This window comes from Antechinus flavipes, chromosome 4 (genome assembly GCF_016432865.1).
Source record: "Antechinus flavipes isolate AdamAnt ecotype Samford, QLD, Australia chromosome 4, AdamAnt_v2, whole genome shotgun sequence".
Taxonomy (NCBI): domain Eukaryota; kingdom Metazoa; phylum Chordata; class Mammalia; order Dasyuromorphia; family Dasyuridae; genus Antechinus; species Antechinus flavipes.
The window spans coordinates 6062187-6085630 of record NC_067401.1 but is presented as its reverse complement, the minus strand read 5'-3'; the positions used below and the strand labels follow the sequence as shown (position 1 = coordinate 6085630).

The following is a 23444-nucleotide window of genomic DNA, read 5'->3' as shown; positions in this document are numbered from 1 at the left end:
ATGGCACAGGCTAACTTACAAGGGAAGAGATTGCCTATAACTGAAGGGCTTCAAGCAGAGGTTGAACGATGACTTATCTGAGATGCTATAAAGGAGATTCTGGGACTAGATGGACACTAAGATCCCTCCCAAATATGAGCTTTTATGATTCTACCTGTGATAACATTTGATTTAATGCCAGGTGACACAGTGACTAGAGCACCAGGCCTGAATTCAAGATCCTTACTGCCGTAAATGAGGCTAATAATGATGTGAAATGCCTGCAAAGGATGTTGTGAGGATCAAAAGAGATCATTGTAGAGAGTTTGGAAGATCTTAAAGTATTGTGTAAATGTATAGTAGTAATAGTAGTAGTAGTAGTAGTAGTACTAATTGTAGTAATAGTAGTAGTAGTTGTTGTTGTTGTTGTAATAGTGATGGTAGTGGTAGTAATGGTATTAGTAATAGTAACAGTAGTAGAAGTAGTAAGTTATGCTGCTGCTATATTATTATAGAAAACAGAGTACTGGACTTGGAAGCAGAAAAACCTGGATTCAAATCTCACAACAGATACTTTAGTAGCTGTGATTGAAGACAAGTCACATTGTCTCTCGGAATTCATTTTCCCATATGTAAAATGGAGATTGGGATACTTTTGTCACATGGGAGGTCATTAGGTTCAGATAAAATAATGAAGGTAAGAAGCTTCCTGCCACTTAAGGCCCTATAGTGATGTCATGGGAGAGGGGAGGAGATTAGCGTCACAACATAATTAATGTAGGAAATCTGAATGAGGAAATGCCCTCTTCTCATGCAGATGGCACCTGTTCTATAAATTATAGCATTAAAGAGTTGTCTAGGTCATTTTCTATAATAACGATGTCATTTACTACTACTACTACTATTACTGTCACTGATCCCACCACCACTACCATTACTGTTGCACTGCTGCTGCTATTGTTAATATAGTTACTACTGATACTACTATTACTACTATTACTTGTCCTGTTACTTCTGTTTCTACAACTGCCATTACTCCTTTGTAGTATCTCTAGTATAAACACAAAGTATGAGTTCTTTAGTATTTGGCAGATCATACCTAGAATTTAAGTAATAAAGTATATATAATAAGTAATAAAGTATATAATAAATTAAGTAATAAAAATAACAGATTTTAAGTAATAAGGAAGAACCTTCTCTCTCCAGAAATAAGGAGATAAGGAATGGCCTCTCAGGGTTCTGTATGATCTTCACAACAGCTCTGGAAGGAGGGAGGTATTAGAGATATTCACAAGGCTGGGCTTGGAGTAAGGAAGACATGGATTCACTTATCCTTTGTAGGATAACTGGTAGAGCAGGATTTAATCATAGGGAGTTAATGATATGTAGGGCTACTGTATACCAGTCAAAGTGTTAGCTAATAAGGAGAAAAAGACAAAAATTAAATTGTACCTGCCCTCAAAGAGTTTATATTAGCCTAGGAGTTATCAAAAATAATAACTGAGTTCTCTCTTGTTCCAAATGCCCATCTCAGGCATTAGATTGCCAAGGGGCCAGTGACATCGTTCCTCTAGCCTATTTCTGTCTTTCCTTGACAGATGTGCCCAGGTGCTTGTGAAACATGGTGCCCTGGTAAACCAAGCCAGCAGTGAGGGCCGGGAAAGCCCCCTTCACGTTGCAGCAAAACATGGCCTCAGGGATCATACCCTTCTGTACCTACAACATGGGGCCAGTGTGGACAATCGGAACAGCCGTGAAGAGACCCCCCTCAGCGTGGCCTGTGGCCGAGCCCGGGAGCCCTACGAGCAGGAGCGCTACCTGGAGGTGTGCCGCCTGCTACTACGCCATGGTGCAGATGCCAACGCCACCGACGAGGAAGAGAAGAGTCCCCTCCACAAAGCCTGCAAGAACGCCAGCTACCTCCTGGTGCAGCTACTGCTACAGAACCAAGCCAAGGTGAACGTTTTTGACTACAATGGTACCTCCCCCATGGCCTGTGTTCTTCAGAGCGCCTCCTTCAAGAGGGAGTGCAGACCCCACAGGACCGTGCAAATGCTCCTCAACCATGGCTCCCAGAGGATCTGGCCTGGGGCTTTTGAGAAGGTACGAGTGGGAAAAGCTGGCTGCATTCACCAGCCATTTGCCTGCCAGGTATATGGGGGGCTTGCTGATGCAGGCCCAATACAAGTCAATAGTGTTGAGTGAATGAATCATAGATTCAGACCAGGAAACAGCCTTGGAGGCCATTATCTCCTCCAGAAATGGAAGCTCAGAGAGACGCGCCTGGCACAGGGAATGCTCCATACAAAACTTCGGTTTTAGAAGTTTGTTCAATGATTGGGTATGAATTCAGGGGTAGAAAAGGTCCTAAAAATCACCTACTATAATTGAGCTTGGGTGGCAATAAGAAAGATTTTAAATAATAAACAAGGACCATTTCTCTCCAGAAATAAGGAGATAAGGAATGGCCTCTCAGGAGTCTGTATAATCTTCTCAACAGCCCAGGGAGGAGGGAGATATTAGGGTTATTCCAAGGAGTGGGAGATACAGGGCGGACTTGGAGTAAGGAAACCTTGAATTCACTTATGAGCCACCTGACCCTGAGCCTCAGTTTCTCCATATGTAAACTGAGAGGGTTGGACTAGATGGCCCCTGAAGTCTAGTCCACCTCTGGAGCAGGGCTCTATGGCTCATGGAAACCAATGACAGAGGGCACACAGTGACTTGTATCCTCAAGCAAGGCCCTACAGCTGCCAATACAGAATAATACCCTGGATCCTTTGATCATAGGAAATCAAGCAGGCTGCAGAAATGAAGGGGGCTGTGGGACCAATGGGGAACTCCCTCCAAGGAGGTACATGGAGAGATGGTAAAAGGCAGGGCTCCCTCCCCCCAGCCTTGTGTTGACTTGGCTGTGACAAGGAGCAGCACCAGTTTTGCCTTGGTCATAGTAGAGCGAGTGCTGGGATCTCCCCTAGAGAAGGGACTTATCACCCAAGGTTCAGCAGCAACTGACCAGAGCCTCCACACCCCCCAAAGGCAGTCCCAAGGCCAGGGTACACAGGGCAACAATGGGGCAGCACAGAATGTAGCATCCGTGGCCAACAGCTAGACTTTAAATAGAGTCGAGGAGTCATCCTTGGTGCTCAGAACTGCTGAGGTCGGAGGTTTCCCAGACACTGTGTGACACATTTTGGGCTTGTGGATCCCAGATAAAGGGAAGTTCCCTAAGACAGAAGGACAGGCAGCAGTGGACAGAGCTGCTCAGAGACTCCAGGGGTGACTCTGGACTGTGTCACTGGCCCCGAAGCAATGAGTCAGCTATACCAGGCTTCTCTGCCTCGGTGACTCCTATCATTCCCAATCCAGGGTTAACAAGGCAGCTCTGCTCGGGTCCAGGAGAAAGCCCTTTGGTAGTGAACACTTTAGTCACAGGAAATCATGCTACAGAGGTGGGGAGAGACTCTGGGATCAACAGGGAACCCCCTCCAAGGAAGTAGAAGGAGAGGAGGTAAAAGGCAGGGCTCCCCACCCCAGCCAAGTCAAGAGAAGGCTGAGGGTGCCACCCTAGAAGGCAACGGACCAATGCCCCACTTAACCACTTCTGCTATCCCCTTCCTTCTTCCCCTCAGGAACGAGATTCAACCTGTCTTGTGTCCTAGACCCTCTTGGCGGGCAGTCTGCCGAAACCTTTCTCAGAATGATGTTTTTAGAGGCATAGAATCGAGTAGATAAAACTCCAAAGGAAACCAATTACATTGAACTGGGGTTGTTAGAATATTTCCAAATGGGTATGTGGACCTCACCTGGCTTCAGAAGAATTGAACTGACTTTATGGTCCTGAACCTGCCAGCAGATGTTTGTGCCCTCGCTATGAGAGCACATCAATTCTAGAAGTCTGCTGGATGCTTAATTAATTGAATTCTCATTCAACCATAGAAAGTTAGATCATGGAGATCACCTAGTTTAACTCTGTCATTTTTCAAATCAAAAACTGAGGCCCGGAGAGGACATACGGCCAGCCTAAAGTCACGCAGGAAGCTGGTGGGTTTTCAATTTTGCTAAAAAGATGGCTGGCCCCGTCATCGTCCAAGCTGACCAAGGTCTCATCCCGAGCTTATGGGGATTTCAACAGCTTCGAGGGGAGGGAAGAGGCTTAATCTGCCCTGACTCTCAGTCCTTGAATGAAACTGGGTCCCAGAGAGAAGCTGTGATGTGCCTCGGGTCACAGAGAGACAAAGCCAGGATTAAAGCATCTCTGTGTTCTCATTAATAATCATCACAATCGGTGTTGACATAATATTGTAAGGTTTGCAAAGCATCCTATGTATATTCTCTCCTGTAAGCTTGACGATAACCATGATAGGTAGGTGGGATAACTTGGGCCCATTTTACAGATGAAGCAACTGAGTCCCAGATAGATTAAGGGACTTGCCCAGAGTCACACAGCTAGTGAATAATAAAGGTGAAAATCTAAGTACAAGGTTCTTACCATGATCCAGGGGTTCCATGTCCCCAGTTCACCTCTGGCTCCTGGAAGTGACACATCTATATTTTAGGGAAGCAGTAGTGGGAAGCATGCTGGCCCTGGGTTAGAGTCAGAGGCCGTGTGTTAGAATCTTGTCCCTGCTACCTCTTACCCTTGTGAGCACAACCAAGGCGGTCCCTTCTCTGGGATGTCTCCTCACCATAAAACAAAGGGCTTTGGATGAGGGATCCCTTCGATTCCCCATTAATAAACTTGATTTGCATTTCCCAGGATTATCTGGGGTGAGGGGTGGGATTAGTCAGCCAGAGTCAGAGCTGATCATTCTGCCGCCTGGGGCAGGCGGACATGACAGGTGGGCTCAGATCAACTCTTTAAAACCAATTCCGCTTAGAATGGAGCAAGAGCCCAGATCTAGTGAACGGCAGCATCCTGTGCCAGAAACAGGAGGGAGTTCTGAGCCATCCAGACCATGGGCAGCCTGATCCCAACTGGGCAAACTGACATTGAGAGGAGAGAGGGAGAGAGAGGAATGGAGAGGGAGACGTGGCCATAGGAGCAAAGAAACAACAAGGAAAAAGAGCATCACTGGAGGAGCCTCCTATCATATTATTCCTCCTGAAAGGCAATGCAGAGAGTACTGACCTCGGGGTCACAAAGATATGAGTTCAAACCCCATCTCTGACATATATGATTGAATGATTATGGTGGATGAGTCACTTACCCTCTCAGTGGTTCAAGCAACTCTCCTCACAGATTCATATAATTGGAAGAAGCCAAACTGCCTCAGTGCAGGAAGCTGTTCATTGGGAGTTCCTTATTTTGATGACTATTTTTTAAATCTTCCTAATTAGGCATTGGATTTAGTTGTTTTGCCTCCTGGAGAACACAAGTGCTATTAGCACCCTACAAATTTTGATTCCCTGAGGCAAAGCCCCAGTTACCCCATCCTGGTTATGGCCCTGCATCAGCCATACTCAAAAACAGGCAAGGGCTGGAGTGATGAAAAGCGGGCTGCTGGCTCAGGGACTGTGCTTTGCTCTCCCTTGGAGAGGGAACTGGGAAACTCATAAATACCTTAGCCCTGGTTTTCTCGTTCTCATTTGATCCCTCCATCTACATCTAAAGCAATGTGCCTGTGTGATTTCTTCCCTCAATTTTCTTTCTGCCGCCTCATTAGCTGGGGAGAGCGTGTGTGAGCACTAATGACATCAGCATGTCAGGAGAATGTGGCCACAGCAGCTCCAGCTCGCCTCCCTAGCAGACAGCAAGGAGGAGGAGGAGAAGTGAGGGGGAAGAGAAGGAGGAGGGAGAGGAAGAGTGAGGAAGAAGAAAAAGAGAAGGAGAAAGAACAGAAGGAGAGGAAGAGGAGGAAGGAGAGGTGCAAAGGGAAGGAAAGGAGGAGGGAGAGGAGGAGGAGAAGGAAGAAAGAAGAGGAAGAGGAGGAGGAAGGAGAGGAGGAAAAGGGAAAGGTGGTAGGAGAAAGATTTAGATTGTGTTGACATGAAAACACTGAAGGCAGCCAGCCAACTGGCAGCGTTGGCGGGGAAATGCTGCAGGCTGGGGATGGGAGGGGGCAGGTGGACCAGGGAGCCCCAGAGAGGTGGAACAGAGAAGAGACAGAAAATGAATTCCTGAAGACAGACAATAAGACTTGGTCACAGTCTAGAGATCCAGAGAGGGGAGGGGAGGAAGAGCTTCTACTCTCCATGGATTTCTTGTCACTGAGGAAGGCAACCATGGGGTAGGGGGAGAAAGAAAGGGAAGGAAGAGGAGGTGACGCTCTGTGTTATGTGAGAGCTTTGAGAGTCATTCAGCTTTTTATTGAGTCAGTGGGTGAGGAGACTTTGAGGGACACTGAGGTGTCTCCTTATCAAGGAACAATGGCGAGGAGGTTAAAGCCAACTGGAATCCCAGAAAAACTGAAACATCAATAATTAGGGTGGGGTGATAAGAGCTTTGTCTCAGGGGGCCCAAAATAGAGGATACTGGAAGCACTTGTGCTTCTTCAGTAGCATAGAATGGTGTAAAAAGGAATGGATCTGGAGGCAAGGGACCTGGGTTCAAATCCTAGTTCTGATTCTTATGACCTATGCTACATTAGACAAATAAATAGTCCCACCTTCCTGGGCCCCAGTTTCCTTGTTTGCAAAATGAAGGGATTGAGCCAGACAAAATATAAGGTCCCTCCAGTGGTAGGTCTATGATCCTAAAGATCTGTGTATACTTAGGTAAGTCAGTCATTTCATCTCTATGGTCCTGTTTCCTCATCTGCAAAATGAGGGGATGGTACAAGATGATTTCTAAGGTTTCTTCAATTCTAATTCTGCGACTCCAGGAATTGCCTGTGCATCCTGCCTCTCTGATTATCTGCTTGACTTTGGGAAAATGACAGCTCCCTCCCCCAGACCTCGGTTTTCTCATCTGTAAAATGATGTGGATGAATTAGATTATGGTCCCTTATAAGTGTAAATCTGCCTGTTTGTAGATGTCTCTCTCTGTCTATGTTTCTCCCTCTCTCTCCTCTTCCTCCTTTTCTTTCTCTCTCTCCCCCCATTATGTGTCAAAGAAGAGACAGATTATAGTACTCTTTGGCCCAAAGTACAGAACCAGACTAGGGAACGCAAACATCCTGTTTCTCCACACCTAATCAGGAGAAACACGGGGTGCCAAGAGTCCTTTCTGACAGAAAAATAGACTAATTCCTTTCTGCCAATTCTTCTCTCCTTTCCTCCCCTGACTCTTTGTGACGTTGCCCATCACTGGGTCTTGGAGGTCACCATCTTCTCCTTTAGACTTGGTTTCACAGCTGCATTTGGAGGTGGAAGTGAGTAGTTATGACCAGTTACCTCCCATTTCACAGAATCTCTGGGGTAGAAAGGAGCTCAGTGACCTCTCACCGTTGTAGCCTTCCCCCACAGCCTGACAAAAATGGTATCCAGCCCCTGGCTGGAAGTCTACAGAAAGGGGGTGACAACACCTCCCGGGCCAGCTCTCATTGTTGGGAACTCCTCCTGACATTAAGCTTTAATTTGCATCTTTGCACCTTGCACCCATCACTCTTCCTTCCACCCACTGGAGCCAAGAAGAGTTAAGCTAATTCCTCTTGCACATGGCAGCCCTCCAACCACTTGGAAGGAATAGCTGGATTTCTCCTTAAGAGGCTCCTCCTCCCCAGGATGATTAACTATTGGTCATAGGACCAAAACTCAGGGACTTTTACCATCCTTGTTTGCTCTTCTGAACATTCTCCAGTTCATCAATGACCTTTTTAAACCACAGCACTCAGACTCCAAATGTGCCCCCGACAGGGATCATCATCTCCTTGGGGCTGCTAGAGGGCACCAATCACATAGATGCTGGAGTCAGGAAGGCTCATCTTTCCGAGTTCAAATCCGGCCTCAGACACATCCTAGCTGTGTGAGCCTGGGCAAGTCACTTTACTCTATTTGCCTTTGTTTGCTCATCTGCAAAATGAACTGGAGTAGGAAATGGAAAACTACTCCAGTACCTTACCCCAAATGGGGTCACAGAGAGCTGGACACAACTGGAAAGGATTGAATGACAACAATTTGGGGATGTGACTTCTACCTCTCCTTATGCAGCTTAAAATTCCACTAAGTCTCTCCCCACAGCCTACACACCCATTGCCATGTCACACTTCATACTGAGCTTGCAGTCCACTAAGACTCCCAGATCTTTTCCAGACAAACTATTTCCTAGCCATGCTTCTTCTTCTGAATAATGCTATCCTGTATTTGTAAAGTCAGAGTTTTTAACACAAGTATAAGACTTTCCTTTTTTTTTTTTTTCATCCAACCTGTGATTTATCTGACCTATGAAAGCTCATGTAATGAGTAATGTTATCTACAAAAATAGATGAGAACCTTCATTCCAATTTATAATCTAGAAAGTTTCATGGGGTACTGACAGGTCAAAAACTTACCCAAGGTCAAGCAATTGATATATGTCCCAGGCTGGACTTGAACCCAGCTCCTGAGTTACCTTTCCATCTATTAAGCAGCCCTGACTCTCAAGAAGTTATGGTCATCCTTATTTAATTTCATTTCTGATTTAACCCCTTGATGTCTAGTTACCAAGGTCTTTCTGGATACTGACCAGCCAGTGTGTTAGCTCCCCCCACCCAGTTTTGTGTCACTTGCCAAGTTGATAAACATGTTTTTGGATGCATCCATCCACGTTATGGATTTAAAAAATGTCAGAGAGCAGGGCACTCTACTGGACACCTCCTGCCAACCTGACCTAGAACTAGTAAGAACTGCTCTTTGAGGTTGGCTCTGCAATTAGTGTGACTAGTCACTGAAGTTTCCCCTTTCCTCTTGCCCAAATCTCTATATTTTGCTTCAGAATATCAGGAGAGACGTTGTCATCCAGGATCTCATCCTTCATTTCCACACTGGCACCTCACCCTGAAGATGTCTCCACAAAACAGTTAAGCCATTCTCTTAAATTCTTCCAAAAACCAGGTCCTGAAGTCTTGTGCATCCACCCCAGAAGTCATCGGGATCCTTTTCAACTCCTACTCAAAGCTCCGGGTCTCAGAAAAATGGAGAGAAGTAATTCCTGAGGATGTGTTTCAGGTAAGGAAGCAGCTTCTTTTTTCACTTAATATTCCCTTCTAAAGGAATTCTTCCTTATTCTTCAGGGAATTCTTTTCTCTCAAGGCCAAATTGCCCAAGGAATTTGGTGGAACAATAATATCTGAGTAAACTTAGATTCCATTAGATATCAGAGAAAAGAACTGAGAGATGGACTCAATTTTTTATCTAGAACTTCTTTCCTGACTACTTGTCCTTAAACAAAGGCTATACATTAAGGAAGAGAATTACTATTATTTTTATTACTTTTACTACTACTACTATTACTTCTACAACTACTAATATTAATACTTCTACTACTGCTGCTTTTTTCTTTTATCCAATCTGTGATTTACTTGACCTATGAAAGCTCATGTAATGAGTAATGCTATCTACAAAAATAGATGAGAACCTTCATTGCAATTTATAATCTAGAAAGTTTCATGGGGTACTGACAGGTCAAAAACTTACCCAAGGTCAAGCAATTGATGTATGTCCCAGGCTGGACTTGAACCCAGGTCTTCCCAGCTCCTGAGTTACCTTTTATTACTACTACTGTAAAGGGCTGAAACTCTTGAGTAGATGCACTGGAATCAGACAACCGAGGACTTAAGGCTAATTATGGATTGGACAATATTCTACTAGCTTATGCTTGGAAAATGGCCCTTCCCACTATTCTGTGCTAGCTCGATCTTTTGGTGTAAACAGAGAATTGTAGGAGGGATTGGGGGTGGAGTAAGACAAACCAGAATAGACAAGGAGAAGGGAGGTCGTGGAGAGCTTGTGTCCATCCCCTTCATTTCTACCCCTAAAGACCAAGAATAAAGACCAAGGACTTTTGCTTATCCTGACTCGGGCTGATTCTAAGGCATCCATGGTATTAACTCGGTCTTCACAACAACAACTACTACTACTATTACTTCTACTGCTACTGCTATTACTACTATAACAACTACTGCTACTACCATCACTAAAATTCACATAGCACTTTAAGATTTGCAAAGGGCTTTCACATATCGTCTCATTTAATCCTCCCATCAGTCCTAAGAAATAGATGCTATTGCTGTCTTCACTCTCTTTGACTCTTTTTCTTCATCTACAAAACCATAGAGTATATTATTTTATCCCTATGTGGCATTCCTATAGGAACTGGAGTAAATCAAGCAGATATTATTCTATGTTCATCTCTGGGCACTCCAGTTTAGGAAGATCATTAATGACTTGGGGGATATCTAGAGAAGTCTAACCAGGATGAGGAAGGAACTTGATGATATATGAACAATGGTTGGGAACCGAGATTATTTATCCAGGGGAAGTGAAGACTCTAGGGGAACAAGTCAGCTATATCTCAATGACTGTCATTTAAAAGAGAGATGATCCTAGAAGACCCTTCTCAGAGCATCAGAGCCAAATCTGCAAGGAAGTATATTTAGATTCGATATGAGGAAAAAGTGTTTGCCACAGACTCCTCAGCAGGTAGTGGGTGTCCCCTCTTTAGAAATATTCAGTCAAAGGCCAGATGCCCATTTAATAAGCATGTTACAGTATGGATTTTTTTTTAGCCTAGACTAGGATTAGATGACCAATAAAGTCTGTTTTTACTCTAAAATTTGGTGATTCCCATTTTATAAATAAGGATCAAGAAGGAATGACTAAAACAACACATCCAGTCAGTGTTGGAAATAAGATCTGCACCCAGGGCTCCTGGGAAATCCAACTACCACGTTCAATGTTATGTCAGTATCACCACTTTACACTCCTTCCCTACCAAGTTTTTAGACCAGAGCTGTGATCTCTTTGACTTAGTAAACTTCCCAAGTGAGGAAATTCTCACTACCAGTGAAGGCCAGCATGTCCTTATAGTCTTAAAAAGGGGTGTCTGGGTCATTGGGCAGATAAGTAACTTAATGCAGATAAAACCAGACTTGTTTGACCAGATTCTACACTCTTGCCAAATTGGCTGATCACTTATCATTTGATAAGTAATATTTAATTAAAATGTCTTTGATTTATTAATTGGTTCAAAGGAGGCACCCCAAACTTATTCATACCTGCTTGTCATTTCTGACTGACTGAGCTGTGCTCTCACCTGAAAAAGGGATCAGAGCTAAATGGGGCCAGGTAATTGACTCCTAGCCTTCTACCTGCAAAATGACTCCACCCTCACCTCCACCCAAAGTGGCATCAGAAGCAGGACTTACAGCCAGCTCTCTATGATTCCAAGGTCTCTATGATTATGTCTTTCATCAAGATCACCAGAAAGCACTTTTTGGCCCTTGCAGGGAACTCTAAGCCAGCCTTTTCAATTGGAGTCGGAAGGTTTGACTCCTAATTTGAAAATTTTATGATTCCAATTTTTTTTTAACATCACATATGCCTTCTCAGTAGAGGAAGGCATGTATAAAATAACACGTTTCTTTTGGCTAAGGAATACTATATTCCCTTTGGAAAGATAAATGAAAATAATAATAATAAATAAATGAAGCATAATTAAGTTGTCACTATGCACCAAGCATTGGGTGGAATGCTAGAGCAGAGACGAGTAAGACTCTTTGCCCTCAAGAAGCTTACAATCCACTGGGGGAAGACAGAGGGGGCTGGAAAAGGGAAAGAGGGAAGGCTACTATCAAGGAGGTAAAGAGGAAGTCTGGAAGGGGAGGTGAGTTAAGAGGGAAGTGAGTGAGTCTAGGAAGAAGTGAGTCAGGGACATGACAGCTGCATCTGGGTCTCCCCAATCAGGGAAGAGGGCCTCAGGGCAGAGGCATCTCCAAGGCAGGTGATGGGGAGCTCTGAGGGGAACTACTGAGGACCAGCTAATTATAGCTCAGCGACCCCCCTCCCAGGCCAGAACAGAAGCCTGACTTGTGCCTCTCCTCTGCTTTCCAGATGCACCAGCCTTTTTACCAGTCTCTCTTCATGCTCTCTCACACCCCGAGGTGTCTGCAGCATCTGTGTCGCTGTGCGGTCCGCAAGCACCTTGGCAGCAAGTGCTGGTCCTGCATCCCCCAGCTGCCGGTACCAGAACCTCTGAAGCATTATCTCCTGCTGGAGCCAGAGGGCTTGTTGCTCTGAGTGGCCAGAGGGATCCTGGGCCACTGAGGCTGAGGAGCCTATGGTTAAATCGCTTTCATTTCCAAGCTCTTGTCACAGCCCCGGAGTGGGTCAGGACCCTCACGATGGGCTGACAGCTCACAAGCCATCCCCTCCCCAGCTCCTTAAGACTTCCACTTCCCAAAGCAGCTACAAATGGGCATTTCCAGGGGGAGGGGAAAAGCCATCGATCCATCCACAGCTTGTTGACGGCTTATTATTCGCTAGGCAAGATACTGGAGACACAAAGCAACAGTGTCTGTCCTCAAGGAGCTAATATTCTACCGAGAGGAAGCAACATGTAAATCCTCAGGTCTAGACAAGCTTCTGCAAGTTCACTGGGAAAAAGGGGGTCTCTGGGGAGAGAGGGAGGGGGTCAGGTCCTAAACTGGCAAAGTTTGGCTTATGAGTCACAGACCTGAAATTGTCAGGCCTGCCTTCATGAGATACAGCCTCTAAATCTGAGACTGAGTGACCCTGGCCCTGAACAGTATTAATCTCCGACATTTATCCAGCCCTCTGGACTTAGCAAAGTGTGGGACACACATTCTCACAACCACCTTGTGAGGTCAATGCCTTTACTCTGGCCACTTTATAGAAAAGGAAACTGAGGTCCATTAGTGAAACACATTATTTCATTGATAGAAGCAGGCCTCCTGACTCCCAGGCCTGCCCTTTCTCCATTCCAACAGGTACTGGGCGCTCTCCTTAGCCACAGCTTTCATCACATCTACACTTTCCCCCCCAAATCTTGGTGATTCTCTCTGGTCTATCCTTGTTCATGTAAGACTCAGAAAAAAGATCTGAACAGGGGTCCCAGATAACAAAGACCAGACAGCTCAGCTGTCCCACTAATACTGGACTCTGGCCAATGGCAAGCCTACGTTGCCTAGTCAAAAATAAAGGGAGAACCTGAATCACTTCCATTCAACAAGCATTTAATAAATGCTTACTTTGTCATAGCTCTGAGAGGCTGAGGGCCTCCAACCCACACTGGCTGGGCAAATTCTTTCTTTCTTTTTTTTTAAAATAGCCTTTTATTTACTGGGCAAATTTCTTAACCTCTCAATATTCTAAACCCTCTCCAAAACAATTAAGGGTGGGGGCGCTGCTTTGGTAGAAGGAGGGAGTTCGTTGTACTGCAGAAATCCCAAGGCCCATCTCTGTTGCCTACGGTGTGATAGGATCAAGGAGCTGGAAGAGTCCTTAGACCAAGCCCCTTTTAACAACAAAGTGAGGGTCGCTGAGGTGGGTTGACGCACCCAGGGACCCAAAGCTAATAAATGGAATTCAAGCCCAAGGCTTCCAACTTCAAGCCTAGTGCTCAAGTCACTCCAAGAGAGGTCAGGAGATCTGTGGTGTGGAGGAGACAGACAGACAAACCCCCCAGCCCGAAGTTCTTGCTTCGGAATGTTTGTGAGTTGTCACAGGGCAGGGCCTCTCATGCTTGCTTATGGAGCCCTAGGATCTTAGCCAGTGCCTGGCACAGAGGAGGTGTTTGATAAATGCTCATGGATGTATTAAAGGAAGTTAAGGATTTGGAAGGGGCTGGGAGGAGGAAGTGCATTCTAGGCAGAGGGATTGTGTATGCAAAGACATGGGGGCTGGAAATCAAATGATGAGCGATCAATTTGGCAAGAGTGTAGAATCTAGTCAAAACAAGTTTGTTTTTCCCTGCATTAAATGAAAAGCTTATTGCAGCATCTATGAGATAGTGTGGGTTCTTTTGCAGGAAGCAGAAGGTAAGATGAGCCAATGTGAACAGTCTGAAGGGTTTGTGTTTGCTCCCGGAAGCACTAGGGAAATTGTTTGAGCAGAAAAGTACTCCCTCTGTGTGTCAGGCTTTGTGCTGGCTCATAGCTGGGCCTTCTCCAAAGCAATGAAATCCTGCCCTCAGGAAGTTTATGGTCTAATGGGGAAGCAATGTAGAAATAGATTGATTATCTGGAGGAAGCTGGGGACCTTAAAGAGACCACCTGGGCAAAGACTGGGAGCTGGAGATGGGATGCTACAGATGGCTTTCCGTGGTAATCTAACTCAGCTCAACCCAACCCTGAGGTTATTAAGTTCCTATTCCATGCCAGGCTCTGTCTCAGCCCTGGGGACACAGAACTCAAAATCCTCCCCTGCAAGGAACCAACGTTATACTGCAGCAAGAGCAGAGCAAAAAGGCACCACTGAAAGGGATGAGTGCAGATCCTGCTCCTAGCCTTGGACATCACTTCCTCTGTCTGGGTCTTCCCCTGTAAAATGAAGGGCTTAGACTAGATGTCTTCAAGGTTCTTGCCAGCTTTACAGCTGTATATAGGAAAGTGCATCGAGGAAGGACAGAGAGCATCATGGAGGACTTCACTGAGAGGGTGACACTTCAGTAGAGCCTTAAAGGAAACTGAAAGTTCTGCTAGGTATAACTCACATTCGTATTAAAGTTTAGAAATCACTTTACAAATATTATTTCATGTTATCCTTAAAGCATTCCTGAGAGGTAGATGCTATTATTATGCCCATTTTCCAGATGAGGAAACTGAAGCAAAGGATAAGTGCCATGTTCAGGCATACAGCTAGTAAGTATCTGAGGCAGGATTTGAACTCGGTTTTCCTGGCTCTACGAGTACTTGAGCAATTCATTTGCCTGAAAAGTGAAGGAGAAGGCAAAAAGTGAACTTCAGGCACGAGTTGTGGAAATTTATGAAGGCAAATTTAGAGAACTGATAGTATTCTACTAAGGAAAATTGAGCCAAATACCCAAGAACATGGCTCCTCTCTCATGGAAATCCTTCTTTCTAGCTATGCAAAGCTGTTTTTGGGTGGTGATCAATTGTAAATCTCTCAACTGGTTCTCATCTCCAAATCATCCAATTCAAAAAGCACCAGAATAGAGAAAGTTCAACTCTCCAAAAGGTGGCTCAACATAATCAAACACAACTGTCTTTTAAAGCGGAGCACTGACAACCCAAACACTGTCAACACATTTCCCAAACATGCTCATATCTCCTTCATAGTCCCACTCTTGAAACTCTTCTGAACTTAAAGTCAGAGCTGGTCTTACCTCTTAGTGCAGCTGGTATCTCCCCCAGGACAGGTCCTCAGGCAAAAGCGGTTTCCACACAATACTTATAGCTCTACTATAACTTAGTAACTTCTCTCTGGGCTTCAGTCTTCATTTGTAAGATGAAGGGGAATAGACTGAATGACCTCTGAGATTCCTTCCAGCTCAAACTAGAGAATCCTCTGAATCAATTCCTAAAAAGGGTAAAGTATTAAATACCTAACACTTTTGTATCAGATTTTCCCCTTTCCATTCACAGAAGATTCCACATCTAATAACAAGAGCCACTGAAAAAATGGGGAAAGGGAATAGCAAGAGGTTGCTGGAGGTAAAAGATTTCTGCTTCACCTGGAGTCAACTCTGCCAAATCAAAATGAACAGTAAAGGAAACCACCTCACACTGGATAAGAGCACAGGACTTATAGTTAGGAAGACCTGAATTCAAATCCTGCCTTAAAGATTTATTAGCTGTATGACCTTGGCAAGTTACTTAACCTGCTTGCCTCGGTTTCTGTATCTGTAATATAGGATATAATATAGGAATAATAACAACCTCTATCTTTCAGGTTGTCCCGAGGATCAAGTGAGACAATATATTTCAAGGGATTTGCAAATGTTTAGACCTTAGATCATTGTTAGTTACTCATTGTTATAAGTCAGCAAATGGAAGATGGCCAACCAACCATCTCCTTTTTTGTTATTTGTGCCTTACCAGTCAATTTGTTTTTATCTTGAAGTTCTGAACAAGAGCAGGATTGACTAAAATGAAAAAAATGTGTCTTCCCTCCCCAGCCATCCTGCCATAGTCACGAGGCTCACAAAACATGAGCTTGGTTCTGCCATGTTTGACTGAATGGCTGGAGACATGTGCCCTCCCCTACCATTGTCCCTCTGCTACCACTCATAGATGTGAATCTCACAGGATTGTAGATTTTATATGTCAACTGAGAATCATCCAATGTAATCTTCTCATTTTACAAATGAGGAACCTGATGCATAGAAAAATTGACATCACTGGTTAATATCAGCATTGGGATATGTCAGTCAGTAGCTTGATAGCTCTTATGAACTAGAGAGGAATTCTACTCATCCCAGAACATAACAGTCATTCACTACATGTGATCGATGGTCTGGTCACCAGAGAAGGTCCAAACATACATCAACATCCCTACTATCCAGTCCAAAGGAGACTGGCCACCAATAATAATCAGACATATTTGGACGTGGCCACTGCATAAGAGATGTCTAGACTTGAATACTAGCTCCTTGAAGGCAGACACTGTTTCTTTTTTGTCTTTGTATTCTTGATGACTAGCATGAAATAGGGACTTTTTGAATGGAATGAAATGCAATCAAATACATGGTCCAAACTAGAGACAGAACCTTTCTGTCTAGGTTGAGATGAATTAGGAAGGCAAGATAGCAAGGAATTAGTTTTTACTCTTTTGTCCTTACTTTGATTGATGCAAAACATGATTGTGTTTTCATTAATTTAGAAAGAAAAAAAAAAGGTAAAAGATAGCCATGGGAAAATGAGAAATCCAAAGATCAGTGAATCCTTTATACAGAAATGGAAAATGACCACAAGTCATCCCCTCTGAGTATCCCATTAAAACCTGAGGCCAAATAGAAGTGACTGCTTCAAGACAGTGAGGCTGGATGGTTCTCTGCCCCAGGAGCTCTTGTCCCTGATCCATCCTTGTCCCTTGAAATTCTGATCTTGGGAAATTAGTCACATTTGAAAAAGCTGGCAGCAATTCTAACATAACAAGACATACTTTAACTAAGGTTATCTTGCATGTCGAGGATATTAATGGCCACGTTTCTGGCCTTTTCATACTTAAAAGGATGTACAGAGAGGAAGGGCAGTGCAGTGATAAGGACACATAGTTGCTGTAATCAGAAGACCTGGGTCTAAATTCTGGTTCATGACGTACAAGCTTTCTGATCTTAACAAGCCCCCTTCTCCCTCTCTGGGTCTCGGTTTTGTGAAATGGAAGGAACAATTATAATACAAGAAAAAGAAAGAGGTTGAATTTCATGATTTCTGAGGTCCCATTCTACCATAATGTCATTCAATATCAGTAGAACTGTGGAATTCTAACCTCCCTTGGAGGGGTCTCAGCTATATTTATGATGCTTTAGGTTGTGTTAAAAAAAAACCTTCCAGAATCCAGAATTTGGTCCCAGTACCCGTTGTTATGTTCCAGGCCATTATAATAGCCCTTTAAAATTTAATTCACATGTTTTCTCCTAGAATGAAAGCAACAAAGGGTCAGTAGGCAGCCTGTGCCTAAGAATCTTGATGACCTTGGCTAGATGCTACATCAAACTCCACTGGCCCTTGGCCCCATTCCCTTGCCGTTTTCTGGGATACCTCTCCCTACCCTAGTCCCATAAGAAAGCAGGAGGTAAGGGAGCTGGAACCTTTAGGAAGCCCACCCTCATGCCATCTCAGATGCCAGTCTGGGCCAAAGCACCCCAGTTCATTCAGGTATCACTGCAATGAGCAGGGTATAACAGAAACCGTGTATAGAAACCTTATGTAACTGAATGACTGAAAGGAAAATTAGAAACGTGGCAAGGAAGTTGGCCTGCAAAATACTGGGCCCGGCTCATTGTGTGCAGAGATAACATCAACTGCAAAGGGAAGCTCTGAGCTCTCAGGGACAGTCTAAGGAATAAAAGGTAACAACATGGCACATTTGCTGTCACTTAGCCTGTCAAGGGTCCTTTATTCTGGCCCCAGACACTTTCCATGCAGCGGCCCCTGAATAGGATTCTATCCCCACTCCCCATCGGTACCTCTCTCTTTTTCTTAATCCAGAGCCTTTAATCCTCAGCCTTTTCTACTCGATTTATTTCAAGATGGCGCCAAAATACCTTGCGACGGGAATGAAAGTTGGATTTGTCTTGAAAACGTGAATAACACCTCTCCGTTTAAGACAAGTTTTTCCCTCCATTGGTTTATTTGTTTTTTAAGCAGTCCGGGACAAACCCAATCTTTTAACGGGTACTTATCCCGGCGAGATCCTCCAGGTGGCGCCATGTGCCCAACAGTCTTCCCACGGTCTAGCACGAATATTGGTTTTTACCCAGAATCAGAAGGAAAAGAGAGAGGACAGGAAGACAGGAGAGTGAAGAATTCGGGTTCTTGCTTTGTACTCCCACCGTGGGGAGGGCGGGGAGAAAGCCCCAAACAAAGCCAGAACAGCATCTTGCCAAAGTAGACCCCCGCCTAAGTCAGTTGCCTCCGGGCAAAGACGCAGTATCCAAATATCGCTGATGGGATGGCACCCGCCCTTCCTCGTCTAATCGGGCACGTTGGGAGACTGTGCGTTTACCTGGGAAGGCAGTGTTAAGTCGGCTCCCTTTTAGGTGATGCCGTATTGGGAGGGTTTCCCCGCAAAAACAAAACAACAAAATAAAGAAAAAAAATTAAAGGGGAGGGGGAACCCCATCCCCAGAACCGAGTCCCTGTTGCCCCTGCTCCAGCCTCCTCTGCAGCTGGCAGAGTCGAGTGGCGAGACAGGGTGACGAGACGGCTTCGCGGGGCTGCCGATCCCGCCGCGGCTGCAGCCCTAAGGCTCCGATCAAAACAAGGCGATTTCGTTGGAATATAATTTGTGAGCAATAAACGTGATTGAGAATGAGGTCTTTGGCTTTACCGCTGGTCTGAATTCGGGCTGTGATTACTCACTGGCTAGGCAGCAGGGCAAGGAAGGTCCGGGTGCTGTCCACGCGTGTAGTAGCGGCCCCTGTTCGGAAGAAGCGAAGTTACAAAGTTAGCGGAACCTAGGGGTGCTAACCGCTTGGCTCTGTCTGTCTGTCTGTCTGTCTGTAACTGCGCCTCGGTCTCTGCGCTCCCTCCCCCTCTGTCGCCCAGTCTCTGTATCTCTGTCCCTCTCTCTGTCTCTGTCCCCCTGTCCCTGTCTCTGTTCTTCAGCTGGATGCAGATATGAAGGGAGGGGGATCTATTTTTTTTTTTTTATCAACTAAAGACAGGAGGTCACATTAACTCATAATACAGAGACACATAAAAATGCAATTAAGGCTGCTAAACAGAACACAGTAGGCTCCTAGTTAACACAATGAGATTTCTAGGAAGTGAAGCATAAATTCTTCCCCAAAAATGACACATTTTTCACGTTTGCTTCCAATTAAATCACTCAGGCTGCTAACACGGCGCCCCAGCAAAACTCATCGGGCAAAATGAGGATTGTTTCTGGTTTCCTTTCCGTCTCTGGGCAAGCTTGCTTTTATGGGAGGCAGTTAATAGGAAGCGATCAGCTCCTGACTCTCCTGGAGGACACGACTGGCACCTTGGGAAGCCGGCCTGGTTTAAGGAAGGCCGCCTGGCTTTATCGTGCTGTTTAGTAATCATAAAAGATATATGCGGGTCGTTACTCAGCCCCTCGTGGACGCCTGATCCTCCCAAGTGGAGAGGAAATGGCACCAAAGAGGGAGAACAGAATCCAAGAACTCCTGGGTTCTCTCGCAAAAATAAACATTTTCTCTTGTCCCTGAAACCGAGGGGGAATCTAAGGAAGGATTTTTGTTTTGTTTTGGCCCGCGCCAAATAAAGTGAAAAGGGAAAGTAGAGCAGTCGTCCCCTGAGCGACCAGTCCTTCTTTCCACTTCCTCCCTCACCAAAGCTCGGGGCTCAGCCTCCCCCATGCAAGGATGTTCGAGTTCGGGGAGTGTCAGCGGCTGAGATCCGGGGTAGCCCAGAACGTTTCAGGCTCCCAGAAGAGCTCTCTCTGCTCGGGTGCCTTCGGCTAGCCGGCTCTCTGCTCCCTTCTTCCTTGCTAGCCGTTTCTGGGGAGCTGACCGGCTCTCAGCATGCGGGGCAGGGAAGTCTAGGAGATGCCCCCTGAGACCACCCTACCGTTAAAAAAAATAAGGGAGGGGGACACAAGCAGGCTGGACTTCTACAGGCAATCCAGCAACTCGGGGGCAGGAGGTGAGTGGGGAGAGAACGTTCGCATCTGGCTGCCTGAGTACCGAGAGAAGAGCGGGCACCGGGAGAGGGGAGACAGGGCATAGTCTGGCAGACAAAAGAAACGGGCACGTTGGGAGGGAGAAGGCGCTACCTCGGCTCGCGCCGGTGGGTGGACACCAGAAGGATCCAGGTAGGAAGGGAGAGGGAAGGCACCCAAGGAGGCAGGGTCTGGCGCGCTTCCTCGGGCGCGAGGAGGCTCCAGCCAAGCGGCTGACAAATAACCTGGGCAGGCTCCGGGGGCTGCAGGGACCCGCGTAGCCCGGAGCCCTGGGGAGCAACGGGGCCGGGCCGGGGGAGCAGGGGCCGGGGCCGCCAGGGAGGAGGAGGCTGCAACTGCGCCAGCGTCGGGGGAAAGATGCGGCTCTCGCCTCGACGTCGAAAATGATGGATCATGGGCGAATGGCAAATATACTGTTTGTCTAATGGCTCTGCAATTAAATTCCCCTGTAAATGACCCATGCCTCATTTCATCCTAATCTATGGAATTTTGATTGAATTCGTCAGCTCTAATTGAAAAATACTGCGCGGTAATGTCTGCATTGCGGAGCTCGGGCGCGGGCGCCGGTAATGAGACGGTGCTCCCCCCTGACCCGGGCTGGGAAGCCGGCCCGACACTGCAGGCCCCGGGGGCGCGGCGAGGAGCGGGTCTCTGGGGTGCACGTGGGTGCAGGGGCCAGGTTTAGTTCGCTAAATGCGAGCCCTCCGGGCCGCCAGGGGCGCCCGCGGACAAAGCCCCCGGGGCCCACCAGAGGGATGCAGGGAAGGCTCGTCGGGTTCGGGGAAGGAGGATTCACATTCGAATCCAGACTGCTCAGGGCCTGCCTGCTTAGACTCGGGCGAACGCCTTCATGTCTCAAGTCCCCCATTCCTCATCTACACAACGTTGGTCTTGAACTAAATGATCACTGAAGGCTCTGCCAGCTGCAGATCTGAGATCCAATGAACTCTTATGTGACTTCAGGCGAGTCGCTGTAATCCCTGAGCCTCAGTTTCCCCCCTGATCTCGACGGCCCAGAGCAGCTCTATTCTTCTTCCGAAAAGCGCTGAAGGCTCGCGGGTAGAAGCACATGTTCCTACCCAAGAGTCTTCTCCAGGACCAAGACGTCGGAAGAGCCGGGAACCGGGCTGCTCCTTCTTTGACCTCCCTGAGATTTGCAAAGTCCTTTCTCTTCCCTTTCTTTCCCCCTCGGGGCCATCCCAGTGCTCCCCAAAGCAGCGGCTGCGGGAGAGCTGGGCGGGCTCAGAGTGGGCAGGGGGCTTTGTGGAGAGACCCAGCAAAGCGGAAAAATAATGGCGCCCCGGCAAAACGTCTTCTATATGCAAATGGCGAGGCGGTGGAAGCGAGCCCTGAGAAATTAGCTCGCTGCTGAGGCATATTTACTAGATGGAAATGACTTGGGGAGAAAGCGTTTCGGGACGTGCAGAAGAGCTAATTGGGCCGCATTAAAAGCGGGGTTTGGGCTCCTAAAAAGGGAAGAGAGGAGCAGAAAGCCACGGGGAATTCAAAGCGCATCTTTAATTAAAACACGAGGGCCCGGCTCACCTCGGACACGTCGGCGACAAGGACTGGGCGTCTAGTCCGACACCCGGGTCCTGGAGACTTCCGGAGGCGCAAAGGCCACTTGCTGCATCCCCAGGATGGGACCTTCCTGCGGCTGAGCAGGTTCCGCGGGAACCACCCGAGCCCTCCAGGGGGCGTGCTTGCGTCCTCCCTAAGCCAGCTGCGGAGGCGATCTCAGAGCACTTTTGACTGGGACAAGAGGCTTGGGAAAGGGGAGAGAGCTGTTTGTGGGCTCCAGACGAGGCGGCTCCCACGGGCAAACGAGATGAAAATTATCCAGGGGATAACGCGAGAAGCCCCTCAGGCTGCATCCCCCAACGAACCAGGGATGCAGCTAGAGAGCTGGAAGGGCCCTTTCCAAATGGAGGGGTTCTGTTTTACCAGCTCACAAGAAAGTAGAACGCGCCCTGAGAGAGGAGGCCCCGAGGGGCCGGGCCAGCGGCGGGAGAAGCTGCACCAGCAAGCAGGGAATCTGGGACTGGCCGACGCTGGACCAGACAGGCCTGGAAGGGAGGCTGACCTCTGCAAACCAAGCTGAGCGGGCCTCGGGTGCCTTCCCATACGCTGGTGCGGGCACTCCCCACAGCCTCTGCTCATCAGACGTCACTCCCCAGGCCTCCCAGACGGCGGGGGCCCTGCTGAAGGCCCCAGGAAGAGACTTGGGAAAGGTGGGCAGAAGCTGCAGCCCCCGAGGTCGCAGCCGGCTGCCTGCCTCCGCATGTTCCTCCACGGGCTCCGAAGTCGTGGTCCGAGAGCAGCCCTTCTACGGCTGGGAGAGCAGCAGGCCCAGGGCATGGCCCTCACTCCGTCAGTGCCTTCCTAATGTGACTCCGACACCCAAGTCTTCACAACGAGCCTGGCCACCACTGAGGGCTGGAGAGACCAGGACTGCAGACAGCAGCCTAACAGACTTGGGGCTGGGGCTCGGTGTATGTCTGAGCTGATAAAGTGGCCTAAGTATGTGGCCCAGGATATGCCAGGAGCCCCTCCCCCCATCACAAAAACTGGTGTGGGAATGGGGTATCACCGCCTACCCTTGGGTCCTTGTTATTTTAAGAAAAACACTTTAGGGACAGCTGTCCCACCTGATGCCGGCCTTCCTCACAAGAGTCCCTCTGCTTCTAAGGCAGAGAAAATATGGGGTGCCATGCCTGTAACTTTAAACCCGAATTCAATTTAAAAATAATTTTTAAAATAGCTCCCATGTCCATAGTGCTTTGAAGTTGATGATCGCTCTTCATCTTCCCACCAATCTTAGGAGGTAAGAACTATTATCTCCATTTTACAGATGAAGAAACTGAGGCTGCTCAAAAGTGTCTGAAGAAATATCCTCCCTCCTGAAAATCCAGCCCTCTCTTCACTCACCCCCAAGATAGACCAATACGTCACCGCATAGTTATTGTTTGTCCTTTATTCTGGGAGGGGAGCATGACATCAGGGAGGTGACACCATGTGCAAGTAAATTAGAGTTAAGTGAGGGAGGCTCTTTGAGGTCACCTGCTTCACTTTTCCCTCCAGAGCCTTGTGGGTCCACAGGATGACTGGAGATGGCTAAAGAAACAGAGAAAGTAGCAAAATCACTGGCCCAGGGTCATTGGCAGAGTTGGGATTAGAGACCACCCCTCCATCTCCAAATACAGACCACTTTGCACTTTACACAGGGGGATTAGATGGGCAAT

At 47.0% G+C, this 23444-nt stretch overlaps 1 protein-coding gene across 5 annotated transcripts in view; it reads left to right on the top strand.

Annotated features, from left to right (window-relative positions):
• ASB18 (ankyrin repeat and SOCS box containing 18) overlaps nucleotides 1-23444 on the top strand; it is a 413251-nt gene that overhangs the window by 44354 nt on the left and 345453 nt on the right. For 3 of the 5 annotated variants that reach the window (XM_051999124.1, XM_051999123.1, XM_051999125.1), the window contains 3 exons: nucleotides 1578-2082; nucleotides 8953-9066; nucleotides 11950-18855. In XM_051999124.1, the coding sequence (XP_051855084.1) occupies nucleotides 1578-2082; nucleotides 8953-9066; nucleotides 11950-12135 (805 nt within the window). In that variant the 3' untranslated portion in view covers nucleotides 12136-18855. Of the gene's footprint in view, nucleotides 1-1577; nucleotides 2083-8952; nucleotides 9067-11949; nucleotides 18856-23444 lie in introns of those variants that run through there. The other 2 variants (XR_007953850.1, XR_007953851.1) reach the window with 1 other exon arrangement.